At 43.9% G+C, this 11,402-nt stretch overlaps 1 protein-coding gene across 2 annotated transcripts; it reads left to right on the plus strand.

The window, feature by feature from the left end:
- Nucleotides 1–1,992: 1,992 nt before the first annotated feature.
- Nucleotides 1,993–3,626, plus strand: LOC122934823. Of its 2 annotated transcripts, XM_044290527.1 has the most exons (3): nucleotides 1,993–2,226; nucleotides 2,472–2,559; nucleotides 2,775–3,626. In XM_044290527.1, exons 1-3 carry the CDS (start codon nucleotides 2,127–2,129, stop codon nucleotides 3,580–3,582), a joined length of 996 nt encoding a protein of 331 aa, XP_044146462.1. In that variant the 5' UTR covers nucleotides 1,993–2,126; the 3' UTR covers nucleotides 3,583–3,626. The 2 variants fall into 2 exon arrangements, with proteins under 2 accessions (XP_044146462.1, XP_044146463.1); XM_044290528.1 differs by having other exon boundaries at nucleotides 1,993–2,564.
- The last annotated feature ends 7,776 nt before the right edge of the window (nucleotides 3,627–11,402 follow it).

An 11,402-nucleotide genomic window follows, 5' to 3' on the forward strand; every position in this document is an offset into this window, starting at 1 on the left:
GAAGAAAGATTAGAATCTTCAAATGCATCGATCGAGGAATTAAAATGCGAGCTCGATCGCAGCCATGCTGCCTATCACAAATTAAAAAGTGAGGCAGAGGAGCTGCACATCCGTTATAGCAGTCTGCAGCAAACAAATGAACTAAGCCAAACTGTAGCTGATGTTCAAGGTGATCTGTCTGATCATGAGGGATATCCAGACCCTCCAATTCTCACACCCCAAAATGTAGATATGTCATCATCACATGCTCTTAAAGCGCAATCCATCCGAGACCTTAAGCCCCCTGAGGGTGATGGCATGATTACACAGGAGGTCTTAACCCATTTCAGTCAGGCGTGTCAAGCTGTAACCGCCTTACTAGGCGCTAGCGACGCAAAAGGCCGCAGAAGTGCCCCTCCACGTCCTCCTCCTATAGAGAGGAATGTTAGGGTTAAGTCACCTGTGCCAAGTGGGTCTGATGGAAGTGAGCGGAGCGTGAGTGATTGTGACAGTGATGTGGGAAAGCGTGTGATCCATTCCCTACCACGCAGGCATAAGATTGCCCATCAGGGGGATGAGAGTTTCAGACGACCAACATATGCTGAGGTGGTCTCTAGAAAGAAAAATACTCAGTGTTCAGAAAAGGATCAGAACTCCTCGAGTATCATTAAGTTTTTAAATGTCACTGTGCCCAAATTCTCTAAAAAGGGTTCTCCTGAAATTGCCAATCACTTAGAACTGTACCAGTCCACCATGGATTCTTTAAAATTGTATTCTGATGCGGACAGGATCAGATTCCTACCATGGGCATTTGATGGTAAATATCGCCACTACTTTATTTCATTTAGGGAGAGGGGAATTCAGGATTGGCAGGATGTTTTGCATGAGGTCAAATTAGAATTTGGACCTTACCGTACTGTTACTGCTGCAAAACGTGATATCTATAAACTTACATGTAGACCCAATCAGAGTCCCCGTGAATTCCTCCCTATCCTTAAAAATGCCTATGGGTTGGCGTATAGATCCCCAAACTGGGAGTCTGAGGAGTTCAAACAGCTGTTTTATGATGCAATGCCCATGCAAATTAAACTTAGCTTGGCTAGAGATCTTGATCTCAAAGCTCCCTTGGACAGGTTGGTGACGGCTGCCACCTCACTGTATAACATCAGTGAATGCCATGCTACAGGTGAGAGGAGATATAAAAAGTCCCCAGAACAAAGCATAGCAGAAGCTAAGGTAAACCCTAGCTTCAAATTTGAAACGCAGCCACGTAAGTACCCTCAGTCTACAGGACCTGTCCAACAAACCCAGCGACAACAGTTAGGACCCAAGCAAACAAGACCTCAGAGCCCCAATGGGCCAGAGGGGGATAACTCCAGTGCTGGCAGGTTTAACTACCGTCCCCAATATTACAATAGGGGTCCCCAGGGGGATACAGGCGCTGGAACAACAGGCCCAGACAACAGAAGGAAAATAGGCCTGAATCCCCTACCTCACCTAGAAGTCGGTCACCCACTTCTAATAAGGGCACACCAGAGGTCCAAACTGTGCGCAAACCAAACAATCGTTTGGATCAGTTGGCAGATCAAGTGGCCAAATTACAGGAGATCGTTAGTAAAATGTCCCAGGTGTCAACTGGAAAACAGCCTGAGTCTTTTTTAGGGGCAACTGCAGGACCCAGCTCAGCCCCATAATGCAGGCAGGGCAGGGTCAGAGCCCAGGCCGGTGCAAGGCTACTGAGATGGTTGTAAAAGAATCTGAATGTGATTTCTAATCCTACTTTGCCTTGCAGTGTTCTTGTACCCTAAAATTGAGGCCAAGGAGGAGATGTCTAACATGTTGTCTATATTACAGTCTAATCATGATGATTCCTGCACTAATGTGTCTTCTCCAGTGAGTGATCCTATCATCTCAGCGTCCACCTGCGAGCTGCCGTCTGTAAGCTGTGATGTGATCCAGTGTTCTCCGAAGGTGGGGGCTGCTGCTGCTGCCACCGCGAGCAGCAAGGAATTCCAAGAATTCATCAGAGGTCGCGACGCTGCAGAAAGGTCAAATCCTTAACAAATGTCAAATAAGTGATCACCCTAATTTTTTATGTGATTTGTTTCAGATAGAAGGCCGATATTTTCTTGATTCCTATCTCCAAGATGAACTTATCGGACCAATCAGGGGTTTACTTGACACAGGATCACAAGCCACTATATTGTCATATAGTTATTTGCCCAGAAGAATCTGGAGAAAGCAGCCGTGAGTGCCAAAACCTACTATGATCTGAAGACTACTCAAAAGGAGTACCAAATTTCTGATCAGGTTTATCTCTATAACTTCGCCCGGGATCAGGTGAAGGAAAGGAAGTTCCTGCCTTCCTGGAAGGGACCCTATGTCGTCACTGACAAATTGTCACCTGTGGTCTACAAGATCAAAATTCCTAAGGGGGATGAATTTATAGAGAAATGGGTGCACATTAATCAATTACGTGTTTGTCATCCTAGGTCACAACTTCGCCAAATGGAAGGATTGCCGGATGATGAAGAGTAAAGAGATAACAAGGTTCCAGCTAAAGACGGAAACCCAGGATTGGTATAGTATGAACATACAAATGAACTAACCTATCCTCATGTATTTTCCTCTGTAACTAATTATCTCTTGACTCACTTTTGTATCGAGAACTTGCTCTGTCCAAGAAAAGAAATGTTACCAAATCAAAGATGTATGGTAGTATTAACTCTTTTCTTGCAGGAGTGATAAAAAGTGGAAGATGTATGTACTTATGTTTGTCATACAATATATTACAGGTGCAAAATGGCACAGAGGGTTGTTGCCGTTATCTACATCGTCCTGATCTTGGGGAAGGAGTTCCAGGCCGAGCCGATTGCTGTACCAGGCCCTTCATCTGGGATCATGCTACAGGATACCACGGGATTCATCTTGACGAATAAGAGGATTCTATCCCAAAAGATCTACGTCAGTTTGGACCCACGTGTCTTCGTCGAGAGACAGTTCAACATTTCTGAGATTTCGTCTCCGGAGATAAAGATTTGGTATCAAATGCACATCGGCTATTCCCAAGAAAGAGTTACACAGATCCTGGAACAGACAAGGAAAACCATGACCAGAGAACAGTTTTCAACAAGTCGACGACCAAAGCGGTTCATTTCTGCAATTACAGCCGCCATAATCTTTGCCGTAGTGGGCACTGTCATTGCCACCGGTGTATCAGCTGTTAATTCCATCTCTATTAAGACATTGGAACTTGAGATCGGTTCACTGAAAAGGAACCTAATGAGTATTCATGCAGAGATGGAGAACCAGAAAAAACATTTATCGGACTTATATTCCGTTGTAGAGGATACTGTCGTCACCACCGACTTTCACTCAAAGTTATTGACTCATTCAATGAATCTTCATGAGAGTCACGAACAGTTTAAACAAGAACTAATGTCTCTAAAGACTCTGAATGAAAACCCCATTGTGACATTCCAATGTAACCCAACATCTCTATTGGATTACATTGTAATGAAGGGGGATTTTGTTGTGCTTTTTCATAAGTTTAAACAGTTATATTTACTTATTTTAGTTATAATGGGTATTCATTGCCTTTAAGAGCAATGTTGATTTATATTCACTGTTTTGTATGAAGTTTCATGTAGGCCAAAGTAAGTCCATGAGAAGATTACTGTACTGTTCAAAAGCTACTGTTATTGTAACAATATATTATACATTTAGAAAGTTAGAAGATACACCGCACCTGCAGATTCTGAGGCTTCATTGTTTTTCCTATCTGAACATGAATTCTACAGTGTGAGAATGGTCTAGATGTTCCTCAAAGTATATATTCATGTATCAAAGTTTGTCCCTCAGCCCTGAGACAAGGCCTCTAGATGTCAGAGGTGTGAAGTAGTGAAAATATTAGGCATGTATGAGTTAACCCTTAATGGTATGATGCTTATTGCTTATACAACAGTGCCATCTAGATATAAGCGGTTAATACTACATCAGTAGCAAAATTGCATTCTGGGTAGTATTATGACGCCATGCTCCTTATCAATGCACACACCCCTCCAACAATGATTGGAAAGTTCCAAACTCGGAGGGCGTGTTCATCTGATAAGTTTTGGGTTAAGAAACCAGTTACCAAAAAAAAAGAAGGAAGGAGAAGAAAGAAAAAAAAAGAGAAACAAACATTTGGATTATAGATCTCTGGAAAATCATTTGGATTATCGGGAAAAACTCTTGAGAGCTGGCTGCCCCAAGACTCTGCACATCACTTGACCCTTGGGTAATGTATATTTTGTTTTATGTAGTATTGATCTAAATTAATTGGCTTGATACTTAGCCAGATACCCGCTCACTTTGCGGACGTGTAACGTTAGTTGCTACATCCGTATTTTCTCTGATTTCAGTTACGATGCATATAACTGAAAGAAGGGGATAATATTGGAGAAACTCTTTGTTGGGAATCTTTGAATTCCCTAGTTTTATATCAAGCCAATAATTTATAAGTTTTGGTGCAATACTACCATTATCTGAAAGATTGGTCATCATTTTTGGGCGGAGCAAGGGCTCGTATCTGTCATCTTCTTGATTGAGTTTTCTGCATAATCCATTGATTGTATATCTCTCACAGATTTAAAGCTGTATTGCATAATATTCTTGTGTTGGTTGAGTAGTGTTTTGTTGGTATCATATAGTGGTGAATTCTGGGTACTGCATATCATTGTATATTATTGAAATTTAGGTTGATTCATTTTTGTTTGTATTTTAACCTATTGTATAATAAACCATTTATATTTTTGCATAGACGCTTGTACCCTGTTTTACTGATTGCACAAAATAATCAGGTTCTTGATTGAACTCTTTAAGATGTTTATGTCCATCTAACTGGGTCAATATAGTTTGCATAATTTTTCTTTTGACCCGATAATTTTTTTAAAAATATTTATATAAAGCATTTGCTTTATATACCCGACATGTGTCCGAAAAATATGTGAAAAAATTGTGACCTCATCTACTGAACAGCCCATCAGGCTGCAATATGGGGAAGAAGAAATGGAAACCAAAGAATTCAACACAAGTTCCCCCATCAATTACAAACCGGATTCCAAAAAAGTTGGGACACTATACAAATCGTGGATAAAAACTGAATGCAATGATGTGGAGATGGCAAATGTCAATATTTTATTTGTAATAGAATGTAGACGACAGATCAAACGATTAATCCGAGTAAATGTATCATTTTAAAGAAAAAATACGTTGATTCAAATTTTCACGGTGTCAACAAATCCCAAAAAAGTTGGGACAAGTAGCAATAAGAGGCTGCAAAAAGTAAATTTGAGCATAACGAAGACCAATTACCACTAATTAGGTCAATTGGCAACATGATTGGGTATAAAAAGAGCTTCTCAGAGTGGCAGTGTCTCTCAGAAGCCAAGATGGGTAGAGGATCACCAATTCCCACAATGTTGCACAGAAAGCTAGTGGAGCAATATCAGAAAGGTGTTACCCAGCGAAAAATTGCAAAGACTTTGCCTCTATCATCATCAACTGTGCATAACATCATCCGAAGATTCAGAGAATCTGGAACAATCTCTGTGTGTAATGGTCAAGGCCGTAAAACCATACTGGATGCCCGTGATCTCCGGGCCCTTAAACGAAACTGCACCACAAACAGGAATGCTACTCTAAAGGAAATCACAGAATGGGCTCAGGAATACTTCCAGAAACCATTGTCAGTGAACACAATCCACCGTGCCATCTGCCGTTGCCAGCTGAAACTCTACAGTGCAAAGATGAAAGCAATTTCTAAGCAAGATCCACAAGCTCAGGCGTTTACACTGGGCCAGGGATCATTTAAAATGGAGTGTGGCAAAATGGAAGACTGTTCTGTGGTCAGACGAGTCACGATTCGAAGTTCTTTTTGGAAATCTGGGACGCCATGTCATCCGGACCAAAGAGGACAAGGACAACCCAAGTTGTTATCAACGCTCAGTTAAGAAGACTGCATCTCTGATGGTATGGGGTTGCATGAGTGCGTGTGGCATGGGCAGCTTGCATGTCTGGAAAGGCACCATCAATTCAGAAAAATATATTTAGATTCTAGAACAACATATGCTCCCATCCAGATGTCATCTCTTTCAGGGAAGACCCTGCATTTTTCAACAAGATAATGCCAGACCACATTCTGCATCAATCACAACATCATGGCTGCGTAGGAGAAGGATCCGGGTACTGAAATGGCCAGTCTGCAGTCCAGATCTTTCACCTATAGAGAACATTTGGCGCATCATAAAGAGGAAGGTGCAACAAAGAAGGCCCAAGACGATTGAACAGTTAGAGGCCTGTATTAGACAAGAATGGGAGAGCATTCCTATTTCTAAACTTGAGAAACTGGTCTCCTCGGTCCCCAGACGTCTGTTGAGTGTTGTAAGAAGAAGGGGAGATGCCACACAGTGGTGAAAATGGCCTTGCCCCAACTTTTTGGGGATTTGTTGACACCATAAAATTCTGATTCAACATATTTTCCCCTTAAAATGGTACATTTTCTCAGTTTAAACTTTTGTATTATGATTTATGTTCTATTCTGAATAAAATATTAGAAGTTGGCACCTCCACATCATTGCATTCAGTATTTATTCACGATTTGTATAGTGTCCCAACTTTTTTGGAATCCGGTTTGTACGATGTCGTACCGCCAATTTAGGCCCCGCCCCCTCCGTTTGCTCTGCTTAGTTAATGAGTTAATATGCGGCGCAGCGGCTCTTGTGTGTACTTCCGAACTGTCCCCCCCCCCCCCCACCCGTCAGAGCTACTGGCCAATCATTGACCTAAAGGATCGGGACTCCGGGCTGCAGGCGTGCTGCATTTCACACTGGCCAATCAGCGCAAGACAGCGCAAAGAGGCAGCTGCTGATTGGCCAGTGTATTGCTGGGATGGCATAGGCAGCAGGAGCGGGCGCCGCAAACTACACACAGAGCAGCTACTCAGGGAGTGTATTATCCTTCCTTGCCGCCCGCCTGGCTGAAGACTGGTCATCTGCCCTGCCGACAGCAAGTGCAGTAGCACTAGTGAGTGCAGCCCCCAGCCCAGACTAAAGGACCGAGGTCCGCTCCTGACCGGACAGGGAGTGGGGGGCTCATTGAGGACAGTCTGCTTTCCTTCTACTCTGTCCTTTATGAGCCTCCCCCCGAGTCCTTTATGAGTCCCCGCCAACCCCTAATGCCCCACAAAATGCCATGGGGGGAATAGGAGGATAACACACTGTCCTCTATAGCAAAGAAAAATAAATAGTTCTATGTTTCAAAGTCACAAACTAAGCAGCAGTCCATAGAATAGGAGTCGATCCAACCTCCTTATCACATACAATCAATAAACCAGAGTCCAGGTCCACGCTTCAAAGGAGATGTAGTTTGGAAACGCCTTGTAGAAGGAAAGCGCAGTTAAATCATATCCGACGCTGAAACTTCCCCACAGGCACACGCCACACTGCCGACCGAAACTTCACAGGACAGTAGTGACCCTTCAAAAGATCAGCAACATAGTGCAGTACCCGTGAATATGTCAAAGATAAAGGATTTATTATACTCACAACAGCACCACTAGAAATCAGCATATAAAGTCATCTGAAATATCACTGCCCGACCCGGGTTTCGCCTGGAGGCTTCGTCAGGGGCTCTACAAAGGTAAGTGCCGGTGTCTATTTCTGCACCTAAGCAGGTGCTTCTGTGTCAGGAATTAACTCTATCAAGTCCGGCACACCACCTTTTCAGGTCATTAACATAGGCAATGATCCCTTCTTCTCCTCCTCTATCCTCCATCTTCTCCTCGGCTGACTCCTCCTTTTCCACTGCTACCGCCTCTTCCCCTGTGCCCCCCAGCTTCCCAGAACCTAGTTCACATGCCAGTTGTTATTTTGTTATGCTATGATGCGGCTATTGTGGCTGGAAGTTAAGAGCCACACCGGCACTGAACTGCTATCAGCTCTGCGGTCACACACCGATCAGTGGCTAACCCCGCTCAATTTGACAGTTGGTAAAGTAATGCGCGACAATGGTGCCAATCTGCTGAGCATGCTGAAATAAGGCTAAATGACACACATGCCATGCATTGCACATGTCTTGAACTTAGTCGTATAGCGATTCGTTGCCAAATACCCCGGGGTTCAGGACTACTTGCGGCAGGCCAGGAAAATCTCTGGCCATTTTAGAAGATCTAACATTGCCATGGCTCGCCTTGCTGACGATCAGCGGCGATACCACCTGCTTGTGAGACTTTGATTTGTGACAGCCTGACGCGCTGAAACTCCACCTTGTATATGCTTGATAGGCTGCTCCAGCAGCAACGTGCCGTTAACAACTAACTGTACGAACTCTGCAGCAGAACATGTTCTGGGGAGATTGGTTTCTTTTCACTGTGTCAGTGGCTGCTCATGCTTGACACATGCAGACTTATGCGGCCATTTGATGAGATCACCTGGTCAGTCGCAGCCAGAGCATCCTCAGTGACATCGTACCTTACGCCTTCTTTCTGGAGCGTGCATTGCGTCATGTCATTGATCAAGTCATTGAGGAGTAGGAGATAAAAGATGAGGAAGTCACAATGCTGAATGAATTCCCTGTGGGTGGCTACTCCATCTGAGACAAGTCAGCAAGAGTCTGAAGAGGTTGGTGCTTGGGTGGAGGAGGAGGAGCAAGAAGAGCAGGCTTTGAGGGGGACTTTCAACTTTTCGGGGATCCCTGGTGTTGTCCGTGGCTGGGGGGAGAAGACCGAGGACAACATTCTCCTGGGCAATGAGCAGGAGTCAGGGTGCTCCACTGCTTCCAATTTAGTCCAAATGGGGGCCTTCATGCTTCAGTGTTTGAAGAAGGACCCCCGTATAAAAAGTATAAAGGGCAAGGACCAGTATTGGGTGACAACGTACTTAGACCCTAGATACAAACATGAAATGGCGGATATGTTACCAGCATCACAGAGGGCTGTCAGAATGCATCATTTCCAGGCCTTGCTGCGAGAGATGCTGCATTCTGCTGTTGTGCGCACTGGCAGAGGAATTTTCACCCACAGGTCCGGGTATCAATCCTACTGCACCTGCAAGAAGAGTGCAGTTTGAAGAAGCGTTGGTCACTTTGGATATGAGATTATTCTTGCAGCAAACCCATCGAGAGCTGCTCTCCGGATCCAGCCTCAGGGGAACGCCTACACCGACAGGTGTCCGACTACATTGGGTTATTGGCTGATATGGACGCTCTGAGAAGCAAGGAACCCCTGGACTACTGGGTGTGCATGCTTGACCTATGGCCAGAGCTGGAATAATTTGCATGGGAACTCTTGGCTTGGCCCTCGTCGAGTGTCCTGTCCGAAAGGACGTTCAGCACAGCAGGGGGGATCGTGACCGATAAGCACACTCGCCTTTCTAAAAATGAATGAGGCATGGATCTCGGAGGAATACCTGTGACAACAACATGTAATTGAGTTTTCTCATGCCAGCCCACACATCTGCCACCACACAGAACAAAGAGTGGTCCTTGTCTTATGTATATACAGCGGCATAAAAGGCCTTTTCTGTCAGGTGAATGGCAAATTTTTGGGGCATTTACTCCAGTGTCCTACAGTAAAATTTTTATCCAGAGCCTAATGTACCCCCAGACACATAATCACTGGTTCTTTTCTGTCAGGTGAATGCCTACTTTTTGGGGCCTGTACTGGCCTACAGTAAAATTTTTAGCCGGTGACCGCCTATTATACCTCCATCCACATCATCACAAGTTATTTTCTGTCAGGTGAATGCCTAATTTTTCGGGCCTGTACTGGCCTACAGTAAAATTGTTATTCACTGACTGTTTAACCTCTTTAGGACACATGACGTACCGGTACGTCATGTTGTCCTGGTACTTAAGGACACATGACATACCAGTACGTCATGTATGGTTCCGATCACCTCCGCCCGGCGGGCGGTGATCGGAGCCTGGTGCCTGCTCAAATCATTGAGCAGGCACCTTAGCTAGATGCGGCGGGGGGTCCTGTGACCCCCCATGTCGGCGAATGTCCCTGACCACGGGGATCATAAACTTTAAAATGCCGGAAATACTGTCGGGTGGTGCGGGGGGGGGGTTGTTGCAGGTGGTGCGGGAGGCGGGTGGTGCGGCAGGCGGGATCGCCCGCCTCCTCTTGAATATTCATTGGTGTCCAGTGGTTATACCAGAGTGTTAGCACACTGCTGACACTCTGGTATAAACGACTGACATCGCATGCTGCAATGTCAGCCGTTTAACCTTTTCCATACCGCAGTCCGTACGGACCGCTATATGGAAAAGGTTAACAGTCAGGGAGCTTCCTCCATCTCCCATGGGGGGGGCTGCTGTGCCTTTGCAGCCCCCAGACAGGATAGGTTCACAGAGGGAGGGAGCTCCCCTCCTTCCCCTTCCCCGTCTGCTCAGTTGTGGCAGACGGGGAAGGTTCCCATGGCAACAGGACTCCTTCTCAGGCATCCTGCTGTCCATGGTGCTGAACAGATCTGTGCTAAAGGCAGAGATCTGTTCAGACAAAGTGTAAGTAAAATACAGTACAATACACTATATAGTGTACTGTACTGTATTATACTGACATAAGACCCACTGAATCTTCAAGAACCAAGTGGGTCTGGGTCAAAAAAAAAGAAAAAAAAAAGTTAAAATAAAAAAAACACATTCATCAATGATTAAAAATGAAAAAAATAAGATTCCCTACACATGTTTGATAACACCGTGTCCGTAACGAGCTGATCTATAAAAGGATCATGTTACTTTACCCGAACGGTGAACGCCATAAAAATAAAAAATAAAAAACTATGATGAAATTGAAATTTTGCCCACCTTACTTCCCAAAAAAGGAAATAAAAGTGATCAAAAAAGTCGTATGTACGCAAAAATAGTACCAATCAAACCGTCACCTCATCCCACAAAAAATGAGACCCTACCTTAAGATAATCTCCCAAAAACTGAAAAAACTATGGCTATCAGAATATGGAGACACTAAAACTAGATTTTTTTGTTTTTGTTTCAGAAATGAAATAATTGTGTAAAACTTACATAAATAAAAAAACAAGTCTACATATTAGGTATTTCCGCGTCTGTAATAACCTGCTCTATAAAAATATCACATGACCTAACCCCTCGGTGTAAAAATGCTATTTTTTGTCATCTTATATCACAAAAAGTGTAATAGCAAGCGATTAAAAAGTCATACACACCCCAAAATAGTGTCAATCAAACCATCATCTCATCCCGTAAAAATCATACCCTACCCAAGATATTTGCCCAAAAACTGAAAAAAACTATAGCTCTCAGACTATGGAGACACTGAAGCATGATTTTTTTTGTTTCAAAAATGAAATCATTCTGTAAAACTTACATAAATAAAAAGATTGTATACATATTAGGTATCGCCG

Source organism: Bufo gargarizans, chromosome 4, assembly GCF_014858855.1.
Source record: "Bufo gargarizans isolate SCDJY-AF-19 chromosome 4, ASM1485885v1, whole genome shotgun sequence".
NCBI classification, from domain to species: Eukaryota; Metazoa; Chordata; class Amphibia; order Anura; family Bufonidae; genus Bufo; species Bufo gargarizans.